At 40.1% G+C, this 21905-nt stretch overlaps 1 protein-coding gene across 1 annotated transcript in view; it reads right to left on the bottom strand.

Annotated features, from left to right (window-relative positions):
- AFAP1L1 (actin filament associated protein 1 like 1) overlaps positions 1-21052 on the bottom strand; it is a 79087-nt gene extending 58035 nt beyond the window's left edge. The window contains 1 exon segment of the mRNA XM_074212372.1: positions 20912-21052. Coding sequence (XP_074068473.1) covers positions 20912-20927 — 16 coding nt within the window. The 5' untranslated portion in view covers positions 20928-21052.
- Positions 21053-21905: the final 853 nt, after the last annotated feature.

The following is a 21905-nucleotide window of genomic DNA, read 5'->3' as shown; positions in this document are numbered from 1 at the left end:
AGTCTTTGCATTTAAGCTAGACATGAGTTCCATTTAGATCAGACAAATATGCCAACTGCTACAACAAAAGGCAGAATATTATCTTCAAGAAGAATGTAAAAAAAAAAAACTTGGGGGGAAAGCCCTATAGGATGAAGATATTCCTGCCAGTTGGTAGGGATCAGAGAAAGCTTTATGCCCTATATAACCCTGGAGCAGGAGCTTAGGGCTAGAGAGGCTTTGGATAATGTTTTTGTTCTTCATTCTTGAAGACCATGCCCTCAGGGTAGTTGATGCCATGACAAGCACATGAATTGCATTTGAGGGGGAGCTGTGCTAAGTCACCAGTCTCACTTTTACCTCCTGAATATCCAATCCTGGGGGCAGCTAGGTGGCGCAGTAGATAGAGCACCGACCCTGGAGCCAGGAGTACCTGAGTTCAAATCCGGACCTCAGACACTTATTAATTACCTAGCTGTGTGGCCTTGGGCAAGCCACTTAACTCCATTGCCTTGCAAAAGCCTAAAAACAAACAAACAAACAGAATATCCAATCAGGGTTGACTTGTCCAAGTTCACATAACAAGTAACTGTTTGAGGCTGGATTTGAATTCAGATCATCCTGACTTCAGGGCCAGCACTGTACCCATTGTGCCATCTAGCTGCCCAGGCTTGCCCAGCAAGTAGAGCATTCCAGGTAGTGAGTCAGGACAATGGTGTGAGTCAAGTCACAAAACATCTCAAGGAATGAATAGCATTTCAGGGATCTAATTTGGCTAGTACACAAGACACTCTTAAGCACTAAGTAGGGGACAGATGGTCCCAAAAAGATAGTTGGAAGTCAGGCTGTGGAAGATCTTGAATGTCAAGAACAACCTAAATTGTATTTGACAAGCAACTCAGCAACTCCCACTTATGAAAACTAAAAGAGACAGAGGAAGAGGGAAGATTAGGACCAGGTCTAAAGTACACATTCTTCAGCCAGAAAAATTTCTTCAACACCAGAGATGGAAGAGACTTTGGAAGACAGAACTGGAAAGACACTGAGAAATTCTCTTTCAGTTCCTTATTTTGCAGGAGAAGATGGAGTGAGAGTGACATTCTCTAGGTCCCACAACTAGTGGCAAAACCTGGACCCAAACCAGATCTCTTTAATCCCTATCCAGAAGCTCTTTCCACTGACCCATCTTAGTATAACCTCTCTAGTTCAGGTTTCATTACCAGGAAACTTATCAGCTTCCTCTCTATCAAGCTGTTTTCCAGGCTATAGTTCTCTGTTCCTCACTGGAGGGATGGACTTTGATGGAAGCTGCTCAAGGCTGAGGGACTGAGCTCTCCCAGAATTGTTCCTTTGTCTTTGGGATTCTTCCCTCTTGAGCTCACAAAGGAAATGATTCCAAGAGGAAGTGGGGAAGTTTACACATGCACACACACACACACACACACACACACACACACACACAGCAAATGCACATGTGTATCCATATACAGGCACACATACAAATATATACAGCCGTATGCAAACTTACACATGTGTGTGCGCACACATACATGCATGTGTACACAATATAGTTCTTGGAGTCAAAAGCCCAATTAAAATTCCATCTGTGATGTTTATTACATATGTAGCTTGGTCAAATCCCTTAACCTCCCTGGGTCTGTTTCTTCATCTATAAAATGAGAGGGTTGCTTATGACCTTTGGGGTTCCTTTAAGCTTGAAATTATTGATCTTTTGATGGTCTAAAATGTTTCTCTCAAAGGTTAGCTCTAGATATATAATCCCAGGGGATACAGACCCTTAGGGTCAAATTTTACCCTAGAACAAGGTGGCGACTGCTTCAGTCAATAGCCCTTTCAATCAGTGACTCAAGGCTGAGTGTGGCATATAAAAAGTTCACAAGACATGATTTCTAGGTAAATCATAAGTATTAATGCTAGCAATTTATTAATAAAAGGATAATTTGGCTCTCTTAAAACACATACTCAATCTACCCTTATATGCCCTTGGAAGAGTAATGTTTCTAAGGGTGGAACTCAAGTCTGATTGTTTATTAATGAAAGAAAAGAATATCACATAGGGAGGTGGGCCTATTCTAATGAGGATATGGAATATTTGATTTGGGGTTCTAGGAAGGATCAAGTCTTTTACTTCCAAATCACTCCCACCTTGGCCTATCTAATCTAAGAATTCGCACCCAACCAGAATAGAACACAAAGGACTTGACCACCTGGGTGGAGTCTGAACAAAATTGAGGACCAAAGTCCTTCAGATGCGGAATTGTTCTTATATGATTTCAGAAGGGGATAAATGCTATATCTTTCCCATATTGACTATTAGTTATTTAATAATCATTTCTCTCAAGAGGGAAGAGAAAGGGAATAGAATGAAGATAATGTTCTGAGTTTAAAGAAAACTAGGCAAAGTCAAGTCCTCTTACTAAGAGGTTCAACACACTATTGTTCTATTAGAAACCAGGAGGGATGGGATTTCATGGAAGCCTGGAGAGATTTGCAAGAACTGATGCTGAGTGAGATAAGCAGAACCAGAAAAACACTGTACATCCTAACAGCAACATGGGGGCGATGATCCACCCTGATGGACTCACTCATTCCATCAGTGCAACAATCAGGAGCAATTTTGGGCTGGCAGCAAAGGAGAGTGCCATCTGTATCCAGACAAAGAGTTTGAACACAGTGCAAGGACTATTCCCTTTAATTTAGGGGGAAAAGACAGATATCTTATTGTCTGATCTTGTTCCTTAAGGATATGATTTTTCTCTCATCACACTCAATTTGGATCAATGTACAACATGGAAACAAGGTAAAGACTGACAGATTGCTTTGGGGGGGGAGTAAGATTGGGGGGGAATTGTAAAACTCAAATATCTTTAATAAAAAATAAATAAATTTTAAAAAGAGGTTCAACAGCATTCGGTCCTCCTAGGGCCACTCCCCCTAATCAAACTTTATAAAGACTCTAAGCTTGATAAAGTCAGAGACCAACAGAACAGCATTTGGCTTATGAAGACCAGAGTCAACCCAGCTAGGTGGAGCAGTGGATAAAGCACCAACCCTGGAGTCAGGAGGACCTGAGTTCAAATGTGACCTCCCACACTTAATAATTATCTAGCTGAATGACCTTGGGGAAGTTGTTTAATCCCCCTGGCAAAAACCAAAACAACAAAAAAAGACCAGAATCTTGGTTCTGCTTTTTCCCTAGTTTTTATCTAGAGTCTCAAATCCAAACTAAGAGTTTGGTCTAAATGACCTCTAAGGTTCATTCCAGAGTGAATATTCTGCAATTCTAGGTTTAAAAGTTCCTTTACTTAAGCAGTACTCTAATCTGTAGAATGGAAATAAGAATACTTGCACTACCTGCCTCTAGGGCTGTTGTGAGGCAATTGCTTAAGTACAGTGACCTTAGGGGAGTCATTTAACCTTTGCTAGTCCAAGTTTCCTAAAGTGCAAAATTGAGCTAATAATAGTACCTTCATCCCTGAGTTGTAGTGAGGATCAAAGGAGATAGTATTTATAAGGGACTTAGCACCAGACTTGACAAATAGTAAACACTACAAAAATGTTGGCTGGCTATTATTATTATTATTATTATTGTTATTATTATTATTATTATTACTATCGGAAACAAAGAATGGCCTCTTTATAGTAGTCTTAATTACTGAATGAGCATGTCCTCAGTGAAACTGAGACCTATTAAAGGACCTAAGTTTTAAGAAGACCAAGGTTTTCCTATGGCAGAGGGTCAACCCCAGTAGTGCTAATTCATATCTGGCCACTGGACCCAGATGGCTCTGGAAAAATTGCGGCTAGTGACTTAGCACAACATCCCCCCTACTTAAATCCAATTTATTTGCATGTCATATCTTCATCTTCCTGATATCATAATCTTCTTGAAGGAAAACAACAATAACTATATAAGCATGAGTTCACATGTTCTCTCTGGGTCTCAGTTTCTTGACTTGTAAAAGGAGGACTTGGACTAGATGACCTCTGAAGTACCTTTCATCCTTAAACTTAGGGCTCTGTGATGATCTGTAACACAAAGATGTAGGAAGCATTACTATATATACTATATATACATTGAACTGTATCCTGTAAACCCTGAGGACAGAGATTATGACTTCTATTTTGGAACTGGTAGCCCCACAAGCCTGAGTTAGCCTCCCTAGGGCTCAGTTTCCCTTTTTTTATAAAATGAGAGGATTGAATCAGATGACCTACCTCACTTCTTGAACTAGGATCCTATGAATGCTTTCTTCCCACATCTCCACATTCTACAATCTCTGGTTTTCCTCAAAATTCTGTTCAAGCACCACCTTCTGCATAAGACATTTCCTCTAGAATGATGGGTTCATGTCTTGTCTATACCTATGAATGACTCATCCTTTGAATTTAAGGAACCATTTGCTTTTATCTTTGTATGACAAGTTCACAGAAAGTACTTTATAAATCTATAAGTGGATTTAGCATCCTGAGCCTGGTGTAATGGTGAGAGGCACTGGATCTGAACACAGAAAACTTGGGTTTGAGTCCCAATTCCTCTACCTACAGGCCTCACTTTCCTTTTCTATAAAATAGGCTTGATGATCTTTATGCCTCTTCTAATTCTAAAATCTATGAAGTCAAAGCTCTGCACAGTGTTCTTTTGGTGTCCAAATTAACCAACAGCAAAGTAAGATCTCTTTCTCCAAACCACATCTTCTCCCTCTTCCTCACTCACCCAGAGGATAGTACAGAACAGTGAAAAGGACACTGGACTAGTAGTCAAATGACCTGTCCTGGATCTGCAATTAATGGGTCACATATGAAGTTGGGCAAATATGAACAGGCAAACCTGGTTCTCCATTTCCTCAGACGTGCCACTATAGATGACCTTTAAGGTTCCTTCCAACTCTAAACCTATGACCCTATGTGCTTTTGAATTTGTGCACACACACACACACACACACACACAATATCTGACATCATGGTAGAAATCTTGAACTCCAAAGTTCTTATTTTATGGATGTGGGGAGTGAAGCCACTTGCTCAATTAGCTACAGAGCCACCAGTTGGCCCCAGTTCCTTTGATTCCGGAGATAAAGTGCTCTTTCCACTCTTCTCTTGGACAGATGCCTCTCCCCTCTTTGCACCCCTGTTTCTCCCTCTGTAAAACAGGACAGAAGGATTTAAAGATCTCCACGTCCCCCGCACAGCACTATATCCCATGACCTTAGAATTTCAAGCTGCCTCAAAAGATGATTGAGAGCATTTTGAGGTTGGGTGTGGCTGGCAGAAGCTGCAGGCTAAGGGAGTGTCGAGGCTGAGGTGGAGAGAAAAGGGGTTGACCCCTTCCCATCCCACCTCCCACCCTTCTCAGCCCTGACAGATCAGTTTTCTTCTTAATTCAGGCTGTGCTAAAAAAAGCAAAGGGTTTGGGGACTGCCACATTCCCAGGAGGAGGAATGGCTGCAGCAATGTTGCTGAGCATTCTGCCCTAACAGCTGAGGCTTGGAGCAGGAATAGCCCAGCCCTCCCTGACCCACAGTAGCCTTCCCTCCCACAAGGCCCCATGGTAGAATTCTCTTAAGTGGAATTTTAGACAGCAGCACCAATCCATCTTGGAGCCCTCTCAGACTGGCCTGGGCCATCCTGCTTACTCAAACAAATTTCCCAGCAGTGAACTAGAAGAAAGAGTGAGATTCCAAACTGGAACTCCTAAGTTCAAGGCCCACCTCCGGGACTTAAATATTTGCAGAACTGTAAGCAAGCCACTTCTCTAGGTATCATCTGTAAAAATGAAAAGGTTGAAACCAAAATATCTATCTCTAAGGTCCCTTCTACCTCCAAATATTATGAAATATTAATATAATAATAACTAGGAAGGGAGAGGTGAAAGAAAAAGGATAGAAAGGATAAAAAGGATAGAAAACAAGCTCACATTAATTTTCAAAAATTACTAAGGACTTCACTTGCTCAGGACTGCTTAAAACCCCTTTAAATGAAAGGAGAAAGTGATACTGGGGGGGGGGGGGGAGGGAAGCCTTGGACCAGAATCCACAAGCTTCTATTTGACTCTTGGTTCTACCACTAAATTAGATATATAGCCAAGGAGTAAGTAATATTTCTCTTGATCTCAGTTTCCTTATCTGTAAAATGGGAATAATAATATTTACAATGCCTCTGTAAAGTTCACATGCCACAGCTTAGGCCAAGAACTGTATAAACTCAAGAGGTTTTTTTGTATTGAACCAGAGATTTAATTGCCATGGAATCCCAGGTGAAGAAACTTCTCAGCAATGAGATGTTTGCCCAATGAGTCCCTGTGTAAGGTTTTCACTTGGTCAGACTATTGACCACTTCTCAGTCTCAGTTTCTTGATATGTAACTATGAGGATATAATTCTTGTCCTGACTCCCTTCTCTTAAGAGTAGTAGTTGTAAAAACTGAATGAGATGGGGAATTTGAATTTTTCTCAGAGGCAGAAAAATTCCCCATACATATGAACTATTACTACCACTATGATAATCAGGTTTATAGATGGAAGTGATCTTATAGAGATCATTGGTTCAAACTCTTCATTTTAGACATTTAGTTTCAAGTTACAAATAATAACTTGATAATGACTCCCATCTCCATAATACTTTAAGATATGTAAAGTAATTTCCTCCAAATACCTTGAAAAGTAAAATCAAGTTTTCTTAATCCCATTTTTTGAATGAGAAAGCTGGGTTATCACTTAAGATATTAAGAGATTTATCTACATACACAGAGAATGAGCAGCAGAGCCAGGATTCAACAAACCCAGACTGCCTGACTTCAAATCTGGCATTCTTTTTTTCCTATCTGAGCAGGAGAAAACTTCCATTTCCAGGAAAATTATGACAGGTTAGGTCCAGTAGGAAGAGAAAACTAGCTCCCTGGTAATAGGGCCTTTGGAAACCCACAATCTTTCTTGAAAAAAGACTAAGGTTGAAGGAGAAGGAAAGTCAAGGAAGTAGGAAAGATGAGCAGCAAGGTGGAAGAGAAAGGTGGGGTACTACAAAGGGAAGTGGGGGGAAGGGAGAGCAAGAAGAGCCGTCTACTATGAAAAAAATATGATAAAGTAGAAATCTAGGTACAGTTGGATAAATTTAGCTCTGCTGAGGAAGATGGAATCTAATCCTCTGAGATTGGGGAGAAAGAGGTTAAGGATGTGTGGAGAATTTGATATTTGGAAGCAGAAGCCCATCAGAACTTTTCAATAAAGTGAAAGGTAACTAGGAGGAAAACCCAGAATTCTAAGAATTCAAACAGTCATTCATTTAGTAATAAATTAATTGTTGGAAGAGCAAAAGCATTCTGAATTATTAGGTTCTTTTGTCAGTTCATTAAATGTTATTTAAATAATTATATAATCTACCTCTTAGTTTTGTTGTGACAGTGAAATGAGATAATATTTGTAGTGTAACTTGGCAAACCTCAAAGAACTACATAAATGCTTGCTAAAGACATGTTGGAGTTTAATAAAGAGATACTATGATAAAAAGGATGAAGAGCCAGATTTGGAAGCAGGAAGATGACCTGGGATGAAGTCCTGCCTCTAACACAAATTGATGGTGTGTCCCTCAGGGGATTCTTTAAGACTAAAGGTGTTTCATTAACAACACTGTGCTATGATCAATTATGATAGACTTAGCTCTTCTCAGCAGTCCAAGATAATTTCTCTTTCACAACAGCACTAATGTGGAAATGTTTTATATGATCATATATATATATATATATATATAAATATATATATATATGTATATGTATATGTATATGTATATGTATATGTATATGTCCTGTGTCAGAATGCTTGCCATCTTGGGAAGAGGGAAGGGAAAAAAATTGGGACTCTACATTTTCTAAAAAATTAATGCTGAGGAGCAGCTAGGTGGCGTAGCGGATAAAGCACCAGCCTTGGAGTCAGGAATACCTGGGTTCAAATCCCGTCTCAGACACTTAATAATTACTTAGCTGTGTGGCCTTGGGCAAGCTACTTAACCCCATTTGCCTTGCAAAAAAACCTAAAACAAAACACACAAAAATTAATGCTGAAACTACCTTTATGTAATTGGAAAAAACAAAAAAGACTATAGGTATTGGTTTCCTTTGGTAGAGGGAGAGTTCCCTTATCCAACAAGAATTCCCTTTATCAGTGAAATCACAAATCCAATATCTGTGCCTATAATCTGATAATATGAGTACATTATTTCTTTAAAACCAAAAAAATCTAGGGATTTCCTTTCATTTACTCTTCTTAAGTTCAAGTTTCTTATCCATAAAAGGAATTAGATGGCCTGTAAGATAACTTCCAGGTTTCAGTCTGTGACCTCTGGAATATTAACCTAGTCTCTGCCCCCCAACTCATAGTGTGACTTTAAACAAACTATTTCCATTCTCTAGGCTTCAATTTCTTTATATGCAAAATGAGGGAAAAGATGTGAAGAGTCCACCATCTCTCTAATGTCCCTTCCCTCTCTGACATGGTATGTTCTAGGTCCTAAGCTTCCTTTCCAACATTTTGTGATCTGTGTACTAAACACTCTCCCAGCTCTGACAATCTATTCTCTATGAATCTCTTCTTAGTTCTGACATTCTGGGTTTTGATCCATGCTCTAAGATCCCTTCAAAATCCTCAGGTTAAAAAAACCTTAAAAAAAAACCTTAAAAAAAAACAGAATCCTCAGGTTCCATGTTCTGAGGCCTCTTCCAACTCAATCATTCTGTGTTCTAAGATCCCTTCTCCCTATGACATTATTTTTTTAGTTTTTGCAAGGCAATGGGGTTAAGTGGCTTGCCCAAGGCCACACAGCTAGGCAATTAAGTGTCTGAGGCCGGATTTGAACTCAGGTACTCCTGACTCCAGGGCCGGTGCTCTATTCCCTGTGCCATCTAGCCACCCCCTCCCCATGACATTCTGTGATCACTTCTAGACTAGAGTTGACATTCTATGTTCCAAAGTCCCTTCCAATTTAAAAATTCTTAGATTCTATATTCCTGGCCTACTGAACACAAAGAGGGGTATGTGGTCTGATTGAGCAGGAGAATTAACTGTGGTGGTGGAAGACATAGTTCAGGGCCTGGGAAAGTCCTAAATTAAAACAAAACATTGATTAGCTGACTAATCTCCCATCCAGAACAAAACTCCTGACTTCAAATCTGGCATTCTAGAAGCCTCCCCAAGCAGGAGTCTGACTCTATAGGTATGCTTTTCACTTTGAGTTTTGAGAGAGCAGGAGTTCTGGACCTGGTGAGATTCTTCCCTTTTATGAGTCTCAGTTCTTCTATAATTGATTATAGTTTAGGAGGTTGATTGAGGTTGTTCTAAATGTCCCTTTCACAGTATGTGTTCTATATTCTTACATCCAGTGTTCTTGGTTCTAAGGACCTTCCAGCAATGACCTCCTCTTTGTTCTTCCACTCCTTTTGAATCTACTGTTCTATGATTAAGACAAGATCAAATTCAATCAATTTCTTAGAACTCAGTGAATGATCATGAATGAATGAATGAAAAAGGAGCTTACCTGTTCAAGTCTACCACTGCCTGAAGCTTTGAGGGTTTACAGCAGGCTTTGTTTATTTCTGAGAGTCTGGACTATGAGGAAGGAAGAGATGAAGGAAACTGAATTGCTAAACCGGTCCTCCCCCTCCTCGCTTCTATATGGAGAAATGGAAAAAACAAAAAAAGTCCAAGAAGCACAAGAGTTTGAGACCCAACTCCTTTACTAAATGTGTGATGATAAGTCTTTCTATACTCTAGAAGTTTCAATTTTTTTCCTCCCCAAAAGAGGGACAATATTTGCAATACCTACCCTCCATGGTTATTGTGAAGGGAGAAAAAATTCTATGCATATATATGTATATATGAGTTGTTATTCTTTTCCATTCCTCTTCTTACCTTCCTTCCTTCCTTCCCCTTTCAAATACACTCAATTAAGAGTCAAAAGTCTGGGTTTATAGCCATTTTACTATGTGTGTGACATGGAAAAAGGCAAATGTCTCAGTTTTCTTCTCTATAAAATAAAGGGATCACACCATATAAACTCTAAGTTCCCTGTTCACCTCTGAAGTCTATGATTGTGAGGTCTCAGCCCTCTTTTGTTCTTCCCCCCCCCACTTACTTCCCTGTTTCCAACTCCCTTTCCTACTCCCTAGACATCATTTACTCCATTCATATTTGTCCCTTCCCCCTTCCTGCCCCCCCCCCCCACTCTAGGCTGATAATTAGCAAGTGATAATTGTTTTTGGAAACAGCACAGCTGGATTCCCAGGGCTGATCCAGGAAGGGACAGTCCAAAGTAGCCCCCTCCTCCCACCCCTCATTTCCTTCTGGTCTTTCCTTTTTACTCCCGACTCCATCGCAGAACTAAGAGAGTATGTAGAAGGGAGGATAAGGTATGAAGGGAGAAGGAGGTGGGGGAAACAATGCATTGCCAAGATCCAAATGAATGAGTATGAGTACTGGTTTTGTAGTAAGAGGACCAGGATTTGAAATCCTGGCAATGTTCCTTACTATGGGTGTGACCTTGAACCAGTCACTTCCTCTCCCTGGGGAAATTTCCTCTATATTAAGAGGAGGGATTGGACTACATCAAGGATTCATAGCCTAGAATTGATACATTTATTTATTTTTCAAATATATTTTATTAACTGTGTTTCAATATTGTCTGTTTCTTTTGTAATCCTATGCATTATATCTTATGCATTTAAAAACATTATTCTGAGAAGGTTTCCTTAGGCTTTCATCAGGCTGCCAATGGGGTCCAGGATACAAAAAAAAGGTTAAGATCCCCCCCAGACTAGTTGAATGATCTCTAAATTTCCTTTCAGTAAAATGATCTGAGCCCTCACAAGGCAGTCCCAAGGGCTGCAGAATCTGAAGTCTGGTACTTTTGGAAAAAATAAATGTCCTTTTCATCAATATCCCCCCAGTGTACTCTGTAACACATCCCATTTGGGCCTCTAACATTAACTCTGAACCAAGGGGAATGGAGAGGCAGAGTACAGAATGGTAGGCTCTATTTAAGAGGTATAGGATATAAGTATAGAAATAAAAGAGATGACCTGGGCCCAATCCTTTCATTTTACAGAGAAAGAAATCAAGATCAAGATAAATGAAGTACTCTGACCAAGGGTACAGAGCTATTAAATGGCATTCCTACTCATACCTAGATAAATTCTTGACTCTTTTACAGCTCATAAGCTAAAGGTCTATGAATCTGCTTAAATTCATACAGCATATTGGTAATGGAACCAAGACAAAACACCCCAGACTGATTTTTAGTTTTTAGCATTTGTTGCCCCATCACAACAGATTATAAAAAAATATACCATGTCTAGTCTACCTATCCAAGCTTATCTCCACATAGGAGCAAGAGCAGTTCAAATCTAACCCTGGACATTAGTCCTGTGACTCTGGGCAGAAGGTGTCTCAGTTTCCTCATCTATAAAAATTGAGACAGTTAAATTTGACCTTCTAATATAGACCCTAATGTCTTCTAGATCCTATTTTGTTTGTTTGGGTTTTTTTTAGGTTTTTGCAAGGCAAATGGGATTAAGTGGCTTGCCCAAGGCCACACGGCTAGGTAATTATTAAGTGTCTGAGACCGGATTTGAACCCAGGTACTCCTGACTCCAAGGCTGGTGCTTTATCCATTACACCACCTAGCAGCCCCTAGATCCTATTTTTGAAAACTGATAAAACCCTCTTGTTTTAACTTCCTCCAAGCAATATCACTAGATACTTATGACAAACCTTCAGCCAGCCAACAGTTAACAAGCATTTATTAAGTATTTATATGTTCAAAGCAAGGAGTTAAATACTGGATATAAATTTTATTTATAAGATAGATGACAGAGAGAACAGTGATTGAGAGAGAAATATACTCAAAGAGGTTATATCCTAAAGGAGGAGGCAACATGCAGATGACTATATACATAAGATATATAGTGTAAATGAAAGTTATTGTTGCTTATCCTACATTCTTGAAGAAGGCCATGACATCAGGGAGATGATGCCATGAGAAGCACATGAAGTGGATTTGAGTGAGGGGGTGTTGTGCTAAATCACCAACCTCATTTTCTCCTTGAGAGTCTTCTGGGCATAGTAGACAGATATGGATCAGAACCACTGGAGATGGCCCTGGATTTGAGGCAATCAGGTTTAAGCAACTTGCCTAAAGCCATACGGTTAGGACGGTCAAGTCTCTGAGGGTGGATTTGAACTCAGGTTCTCAAACTTCAGGGCTGGTGTTCTATCCACTGTACCACCTAGTTGTGGAAGTGGATCTCAGAGTGAAGAGGGTTAGGAAATTGGAGAGCCATACATAGAAACACCAGCAAAGTTTTTTTAAAGAGTTAAGATTTGAGCCCAGTCTTGAAGGAGGCCAAGGCAGTGTGCAAAGGGATGAGCCTTCTAGGCATGAAGGATAGACAGTGAAAAGGCATGGTTTGAGAGCAGCCTCTGCTAGGAAGGGCCTCACCAACCTCAGCACAACCTACTGGTTCTTCAAGATACTACTTAAATCATGCCTCTTATGAAAGTCTTCCTCGATTCCTTCAGCCCAACTCATCTCTTCAGAGTTCCCTAAGAAATTGATTGAATTTGATCTTGTCTTAATCATAGAACAGTAGATTCAAAAGGAGCGGAAGAACAAAGAAGGTCATTGCTGGAAGTTCCTTAGAACCAAGAACACTGGATGTAAGAACATAGAACACATATTGTGAAAGGGACATTTAGAACAACCTAAATCAACTTCCTAAGTTGATAGATGGAAACAAATCCAAAGAATAAAAGTCTGACAGCAAAGTCAAGCCTAGAATCCAGGAATCTTGACTCTCCTACATTTTTTGTGGGGGTAAATATCTTATCTCTCCTCCAGCAAGATTATAACCTTTACAGAATAGGAATTCTAACTTTTACTATATTTTAACCTCTACACAGATTCAGTCATACAGTAGTTAAATTAATACTTCCTAATTGATGGATTAATGAATAAATGATTAGCATAAATACTCAGGACATATGAGGAAGACTTTTTGGAAAAGCCCTTGATGCTGGGAAAGATTGAAGGCAAAAGGAAAAGATGGCAGAGGAGCTGACTAGACAGTGTCATAGTAATAATGGATAGGAACTCAGACTTGGAGAGACAGTGAAATATAGAAGTGGTCTATGGGGTCACAAAGAGTTGGACATGAAAAAATAACCATAACTGATAGATGGCTGTATTTCAGAAAACTTGTATGTATGTCAAATGAAAGGAGAAAATGTATCAGGTAGAGAGATATCAACTATGAAGTGAAATGACCCTTTTAAAAACAACCACTTCCAGGCAACTAGGTGGTGCAGTGGATAGAGTACGGCCCTTGAGTCTGGAGGACCTGAGTTCAAATCCAACCTCAGGCAGTTAATAATTCCCTAGTGTGACTTTGGGCAAGTCACTTAACCCCATTGCTTTGCCAAAAACACACACACACACTAAATAAAAACAACCACTTCAATTTGTCTGTTAAATGAAATATTATTTTTGATGCTAAAAACTACTCATTTCTATAGCTCTTTACAAAGAGCTTCTATCTATGCCTTTTCATCTGACCCTCAAAATATCCTGTGAGGGAGGTAGGATGGTTAAGAAAATGGAGTAGACTCCCTTTGATGTCTCTTCTACTTCCAAGATTCTCTGTTTCTTTGATGACATAGGACATCTACTCCACCATCCTATTTTAGTGCATAAATCTCCTCTCTAAGATCCCTAATAGGGAGTAAGTCAGTCATCCCTTGAATACTTCTGATGAGAGAAAGCTCACTACTGCCTCAAAGAACAACCTATTTCACTACTAGACACCAACAACTCTAATAATTAGGAAGTTTTTCCTTATATCACTTGAGTCTGCCACCCATTCATAATCTCTTGTCCCAGAGACAAAACCAAAGAGTATGACATAACAGAATGATAAATTTGAGGACCTGGCTTAAGAGAATCCTGCCTCTACTATCTGAATAAGTCTGAGTTTCAGTTTCCTCATCTTTAAAAATTAAAAGATGATCTCCTAAGTTCTCTTCTAGCTCTAAATTCTATGATCTTAAATCTAGTATCTTTTCTCCAGAACAGACTTTCAGATTCTCACACACACTTCCCCACCCCCAGTCTTCTTTTCTCCAGACTAAACATCCCTAGTTCATTCATCTGATATTTAACTGGCAATATTTCAAGGGCCCTCCCCATCCTGGTCCCCACCTCTGAACACACACATCAATTTGTTCTTAAGCCTTTTAATACTGCAACACACAGAGCTAGTTTCAGCACTTCAAACAGAGTCCAACCAAATAATAAAAAAGGGGTGGGGGAGCAGTGTTTCCATATTCTGAAAAATGGTGATTTTGATGGAGCATAAAGTTAAGAGAGGTGAAGGAACCTGCCAAAGTCACAGGTCTCTCTCTAGCTCTAGTCCTCAGGCTCCTGGTGAAGAACTTTCCTATTACATCATAGGGTCCATTTATTAAGAATGGGGCTTTATTCAGATGAGGGAAAACTGTATAAATAGCAGCTTGTAATCACTTTGTTGATCCCTCACCTCTACAGCAGTCATTGTTCTCCAGCTCTCATGTCCCCAGAGCAAATTCATCCCTCATTCCTATTCTAACAATCCAAGGCTCTACTTGGGTGTCTAAGAGTTGATACTCTCATTTCGGGATTAACATATCAAAATGAAAAGAGGGAAGATGTGCACTTATATATGGCAAGAATTTGAAGTAAAGGACTTGAACTGAATTTTAAGTCAAGTTTTCAATTTTACATCTTTTGTTGTTGTTCAATCACATACTTCTCTTTTTGACTCTCTTTGGGGGTTTGTTGGCAGAGATACTAGAGTGGTTTGCTATTTCCGTCCCCAGCTCATTTTGCAGATGAAGAAACTGAGGCACAAGGTCAAGTGACTTATCCAGAGGTATGCAAGTAGTAAAGTGACTGAAGCGGGATTTGAATTCAGGTCTTCTTGACTCTAGGCCAGCAATTCTAGTCATAGTACCACCTAGCTTTCCATCTCTTTACTACTTAGTGTGACTATGGCCAAGACCTGGTACTGAGAGTGGGGAGTTGTAACAAATCATAACAGCTGGAGCATTAGATGTAGGAAGAAAAGTGTTCAAATTTTACTTCCAGTCAAATTTTCTGAGCTTCACACAAATCTTTAAAGTTACTAAGTTAAAAGAGTGCCTCTGAATTGGTTGAAAGAGTCCCCACAATGCTAATATCCTTGAGCCTTAACATGTTACTGCAACCTTGGGCAAGTCATACCTGCCCTCTCTAGCCCTTAAGTTACTTCCTCTTTAAGATTGGGAGATGGAAAATTTCTTCCTTCAAACTCTAAACGCTGAGATTTCAGCACTTCATTTTATACTGTGTTGGAAATTTAAATTGTGAGTTAGGGAAGTTCAATTTTCCCTAACTCACAATAATTTCTCAGTAATAATTGACTCAATTATATTTCTTTCTACATTAAGTATATTATCTAGCCTTCCAAGAATGAGAATTCCTATAGGAATCAGGAAACAGAATTTTTGGTTTAAGTTCTGAATCTGTCCCTGCCAGTGGTTTGACATCCCTTCTCTAGGCCTTTGTCTCCTTTCTGTAAAAGGAGATGCTGTATTACAGAAACACTCTTCTTTCTCTCCCTGCTTACCCATATCCAGGAATCAAGACTTATTCATTCTTCCTCCAACATAGCTTTCAAACCCAAGCCCATCTCTCTACTCACATTGCCAATTCCCCTTTAACTAAGTCTTCCTCCTCCAGTCATTTTCTCTCCAAAGGATATTATACAAGTCACTTGAGTTACCTTCAAAAAAACAAACAAAACTCACTCAAAAAAAGAGAAAAAAGCCCTTCCTTTGCCTAGGAAATGAAGTCAGCAAATCACAACACTCATTATTTCATTTGATCATCCTAGTAGCTTTGTGAGGAAGGTAGTGTAGTTATTATCCCCATTTTACAGATGATACAGCTATAATATAGATAGATGATAGATAAGATAGATGATAGATAGATAGATAGATAGATAGATAGATAGATATGTTATAAAGTGAAGTGATCTGCCTAGCCCATGAGTAGTGAGTAGCAAAGGGAATGGATGAATTCATGACCAACTTTGTCAACTGTATGTATTGCAATTTCCCCATTTCCTTAATTGTTAAGAGAAGAGTTAACACTCCAGTAGTAGTCATCTCCCCAATTATGAGTTGAGAACCTAAGGAGAAATCATTCGAAGAATAACATCAATATTTTAAGGATCTAGGATTTCATTGATTTGGGGTTTTACTCAGATATTAAAACTAAAAATCTGTCTCTGATGTAGAAGAAGGTCTTTATAAAAAGTTGCTATCCTAAGGACAATCTAGTTCTGGAAAGAAGAATCAGATTGGTAAGATTAGGAAGGGTGTGAGCTTCTCTGCCTTAAGTCTTTGGAAAACCAGGATCATCTTCTGTTAAAATTTAGAATTTGAACAAGACTTTGGCAGAAATTAAAGAATAATATGATGAGATTTTTATGGACGATCATACCAGCCAACTAATTGATGGGAAGTATTCATTCTGTGTTAATAAATCCAAAGACAAAGTTAGTCAATAAGCATTAAGTGCCTACTACGTAAATTTTGATTACTGAAACTGGCAAGCTATCTTGGGGTTTATGAGCTAGATTTCTTTGTTAAAGACCCTGGCTTAAACCCAAATCACTCAGCTCACATAGACAGGCTAACAATAGATTCCAGGTCAAGCCCCACTTGATCATTGTTTGGATCCAGATTGGTTCAGAATGAATGTATATAGCAATAAGTTTCTGTTTGGCCAGAAACCCTGAGGCTTTTTCCCAGATTGATTTTTTTTTAACTAGGTCAAAGAGACCATTCTTAATCTCATTTCTAACTCACCTAACCTTAATCATTGAATGGGCAGTCAAACCTGAATTTATTTGAAGTTCTTAGTTTAAAAAGATTAAGGTCTCCTACTACACCAAGGGCCATTTCCAGTCTTCCCAGACCCAGATGGCTTCAAAGGAGAAAGAGAAGCTGGTGACTTTTCACAGCTTTCCCTCACTTATATCCAAACTCACTTGAATGTCATGACCATCACCTCCCTAATGTCTTAGTCCTTTTTGATAATAGACAAACCTTGGCCTACTTATAGGTCAGACACTAGGCAAAGAGGAATACAAAGAAAAGAAACAACAGTTCCTGCCCTCAAGGAGCTCAATCTAAGTAAGGAGACAATATGCAAATTACTATGTACAAACAAGGTATGTTGAATGTGTATAAAAATATGTACAAACAGAATATACTGGAAATAATCAAAAGGGGGAACTGTTAGCATTAACTGGGATCAGAAAAGTTTGATAAGATTTTAGTTAGAGTTGAAGGAAGCTAGTTAGGGAAGGCAAGAGGTAGAGATGAGGAGGAAAAGTATTCCAGATATGGGGGACAACTAGTGAAGAAAGAACAACTAGCATTTCTAAAGTACTTTAAGGTTTGTAAGTTGTTTTATAAATATCTCATTTGATCCTCCCAACAATCCTGGGAGATAGAAGCTATTATTATCCCCACTTTACAAATGAGGAAACTGATACTGATAAAGGTTAAATGGTCTGAGCTGAGAAAGCTCAGTCTCATTCAAGAACAAGGAGGGCAGAGCAGAATCACTGCATTGTAGTTAAACTATAGATCTGAAAAGGTAGGAGAGGTCAAGTTGTAAGACTTTCAATGCCAACAAGATTTTATATTTAATCCTGGAGGTGACAGGGAAATACTACTGCAGTTCATTGATTAGGAAGGTGACACAGTTGAATTCTCACTTTAGGAAGTTTAATTTGACAGATGAATGAACTCTACTAGACTAGAGTAGAGAAAGACTTTAGCAGGGAAATCAACCACCAGACTAATGCAATAGAAATCCAGGTATATGATAATGAGAACCTGCACAAAGGTGGTAACAATGTTAGAAGAAAGAACAAGAAAAAGAGATGCTACAAAGGTAAAATTAACAGGTCTTGGTACAGATTAGGGGATGGGAAATTGGGAAGGGAGATTGTGCAAATTGAGGATGACACCTAGGCTCAGAGTCAAAAGTAATTGGGAAATTTGAAAGAAGAGGAGAATGTATGGGGAAAGAGAATGATTTCAGTTATGGAAATACTGAATATGGGAATGTCTAAGAGGCATTTGGAGTTGCAAATTTGGAGGTGAGGATAAATTAAAGCTGGATGAATAGATGTGAGAATCATCATTACATAAAATAGATGATCTCCGTGACCACAAGAGCTGATGAAATCACCAAAGGAAATAGTATAGAGGCAGAAGAGAAAGTCCAGGATAGAGTTCAACAATAATCTCATATTTTTATAATACTTAACTGTTTGCAAAGCACTTTTCCTCCTAACTATCCTGCCAAGTAATTAGTACAGGTATTGTCACCATTTATCTTTTTTATATCCTCAACAATGTCTAGTACTTAGTAGGTGCTTAGTAAATGCTTATTAACTGGCTATACAGAGGGCTGAGGAATTAGATGCCCTTTAGGATCATCTTGTCCAATCTCCTCATTTACAGATGAAGAAACTGAGTCAGTCCTACTGACAGGAAGTACTGTACTATTTAGTGTCAAAAATTTAGGGGCAGCTAGGTGGTGCAGTGGATAGAGCACCGGCCCTGGAGTCAGGAGTACCTGAGTTCAAATCTAGCCTCAGACACTTAATAATTACCTAGTTGTGTGGCCTTGGGCAAGCCACTTAACTCCATTTGCCTTGCAAAAAAAAACATAAAAAAAGACAAATTTGAACCTAGATCTTTCTATTCCAGTTTCAAAATGCTTTCTCTACATCAGGCTAATTATTCATTAATATCACTATTAGAATGTCAGAACATAACACAGACCCTTTATCTAGAAAAAAAGATAAAGAAATTAGTTAGATCGAACTTCTCATTTCCTAGCAGAGATCACTTATATAAGAGATGAAATGCTTTGTTCAAGGCCAGAGTTAGAAGAGACCAGAGTTTGAGAAGCCAAGACTCCTGATGCTTAATCCAGGCTTCTTCTGAATAAATCAGGCCCCACTCTTGAAGTGATAATCATGTTTCCATTAGCAGTAGCCTTTTTATGCATGTGTAGAAAGATTATTTATTCCCTTTGGGCTAATTCAGTCTAAATTTAAACACTGTTTGGAAAAGCAGAAAAGCAAGTACTTTATTTTTCAATGACTAGAAAAAAGAAAAAGAACTGGAAGAGGAAGGTTTGGGAAGAGTTAGCTGTGTAACCCTTTATTTTGTCTTATATTGATCTATCCCTATTCAAGTCTATTTAAAAAAACTATAATATAAGATCTTATATCTGGATTTGAAAGGAAACTTAGAGGCTACCCTTTTCAACCCCCATTCTTCAAACTAGGAAACCACAGGAATCAAAGTGTTGCCCAAGATCACACAGTTGAGAAACAACAGAGTCAGGCAGGACTTGAAGCCAGATCTTGGACTTCAGGAAGGACAGCTAGGTGGTGCAGTGGCCTGGAGTCAGGAAGACCAGTTAAATCCAGGCTCAGATATTTTCTAATTGTAAGAGACCTGGGGCAATTGACTGAATCCTGTTTGCCTCAGTTTCTTCATCTGTACAGTAAGCTGGAAGAGGAAATGGTAAACCACTTCAGTATCTTTACCAAGAAAATTCCAAATGGGGTCGTGAAGATTCTGATTTGACTGAAAAAACCGACAGAAAAACAACAACCCAATTCCAAAGGCCAAAGCTCTTTCCATTGTTCACAGACCTACTATTGACACCCCCGTTTCAGTCAGAAGTCATTTCAGTTCATCCCTTTCAGAAGGCTACTCCACTGATAGGGACCAAAGACCTCAGGGCACAGCACCAGCACAAAAATTTCTGTCCCCCCTCCTCCCTCTCCTCCTCTCAATAATAAAAGGTCTGCATATATGTCAAGCAATCAGCAAGTATTTATCAGTAATGTCAAGTGTGCTGAAACTCTAGAATACAAAGAAAACAATATTTGGCGCCCCTTGCCTTATTCTCAGTAGTTTTACAAAGCACTTATCTTCTCATTTTTATTTATTTATTCCCACTCTATATATTTAAAAAAAAGGCTGAGGAAAGTTGACTTTTAAATTACACGATTAATCAGAACCAGAGTCAAATCTAGTGCACTTTCCACTCCAACGGTTTCCCTAACTCCTGAAAAAACCCCACTTGGGTCTGAAAACACAAGTTATCTGACCCTCCAGCAACCTGGGTAAGGCCCAGGCAGGTACATCTCAGAACAGTAGAGGGTTAGAGAAGAGAAAAGGAGGGGGAACGGAAGCGGGAAGGGAGGGGGGAAGTAGGGAGGAGTAGCAGGATGTGAGGGGAATAGGGAAGAAAGAGAGTAGGGAGGGAATAAAGCAGAGGGTCAAGTGTAGGGTTTGTGGAGAACGGGGGAAGGAGAATAAAGAACTATAAAAGCAGGGCAGGGGAAGGGATGAAAGAATAAGCAAGATGGGTGTGCAAAAGCTGAGGGTGATGAACTGGGGGAGAGGGGAAGAGTGTGGGAGAAGAGAAGGGATGGAAAGTAGGAAGTGGCCAGGGACGCCTTGGAATTTCCAGGGACCAGCTCCCACTGAGAGAATAAGGGGAAAAGGTTCCACTGGGGGTGGGAGGCGTAGTTCAGGGACTCTGAAAAGGAGCCGGGCTTAAAGACGCCTTTGCCTTCCGACACACTCTTCTATATCCATCAGGGGGCAGGGAGGGAGGTGTGAGGGTGCCCAGGGTCCCCAGCATCCCTAGCTCCCCAGCGCAGCCTTTTTCTCCCAGGCTCTCACGAGACAAGTGCAGAAGGCTTTCTCTCCCCTACCCCAAATACCCCCAGCCCCAGGCGCACTCACCTCTGTTCTGCTCCATAGGAGAAGCGCACTGAGCCCCGGTTCGGGGAGCCGACGGGCGGGCGGGAGCTTAAGCTGCAGCCCCAGTTTGAGGATGGGACGCACGGGAGCTGCCGCTTTCCAGGAGCCTCCGCTGAGGTTGGGACAGTCCCAGCAGGTCGGCAAGTGGCAGCCTTAGGGCCCCAACCGCCCCAAATATCCCCACCCCCAGACAGGATGCACCGCCCAAGCCCCCTGCTCCCGCCCAGTCTCACCCCAGGCTCAGCACCACCCGCGCCCTGGAGCTCACTCCTCCCCTGCACTCTGCTGTCCTGGGCGGGACCGACCCCCCTCTCTGAATTTTCCAATTGAGCCTGGAGTGGGGGAAAGAACTTTGCTAGGCAATCCCACAGACTTTTGGAGTTCGAATCCTGTGTCTGCCAGGTATAGCCACATCTTGAACTTGACCGAGTCTTTGGATCTGAATCCAACAATTTAGAGCCGAAGGAAACCTTAAAGATTACTTAGTTCCACTGTTTTATCCCACAGAGAAAAAAATCGAGATTGAGAATTAAAGTAACTTGTGCAAAGTCCCAGCCTGTTCTTCTACTTACACTTTCTAGGCTTCAGTTTTCCTTCTCTGGTCCTCAGTTTTCCTTCTCTGGAAAATAAAAGAGAATGGACCAGATGATATCTCAGACCATTTCCTGCTTTAACTTTTGCTAGTGTGTTCATTTACACTAAGCATCTAGCGCCACTGCTATCAATCTTTCTCTTTTGCCTGTCTAGGAACACTTATAAAGCACCTAGGGGGAGTAAGGTGAAGTATCCGTGAAAAGGTAGTATGTAGCCAAGAGGTAGAAGTCTTTATATGCGGAACAGAAGAGTTGGAATTTGATTCGAGAGGCAAAAGAAAGCTTTATTGAGAGGGGGAGTGATATGGTCACTTGACCTTTAAGAACATCACTGGCAATTGAAAGATTGAAAGAAGAAACGAAGCAGGGAGACCAATTAAGAG

This window comes from Macrotis lagotis, chromosome 1 (genome assembly GCF_037893015.1).
Source record: "Macrotis lagotis isolate mMagLag1 chromosome 1, bilby.v1.9.chrom.fasta, whole genome shotgun sequence".
NCBI lineage: Eukaryota > Metazoa > Chordata > Mammalia > Peramelemorphia > Peramelidae > Macrotis > Macrotis lagotis.
The sequence above is the reverse complement of the archived record's forward strand: the minus strand, read 5'-3'. Positions and strand labels throughout refer to the sequence as shown.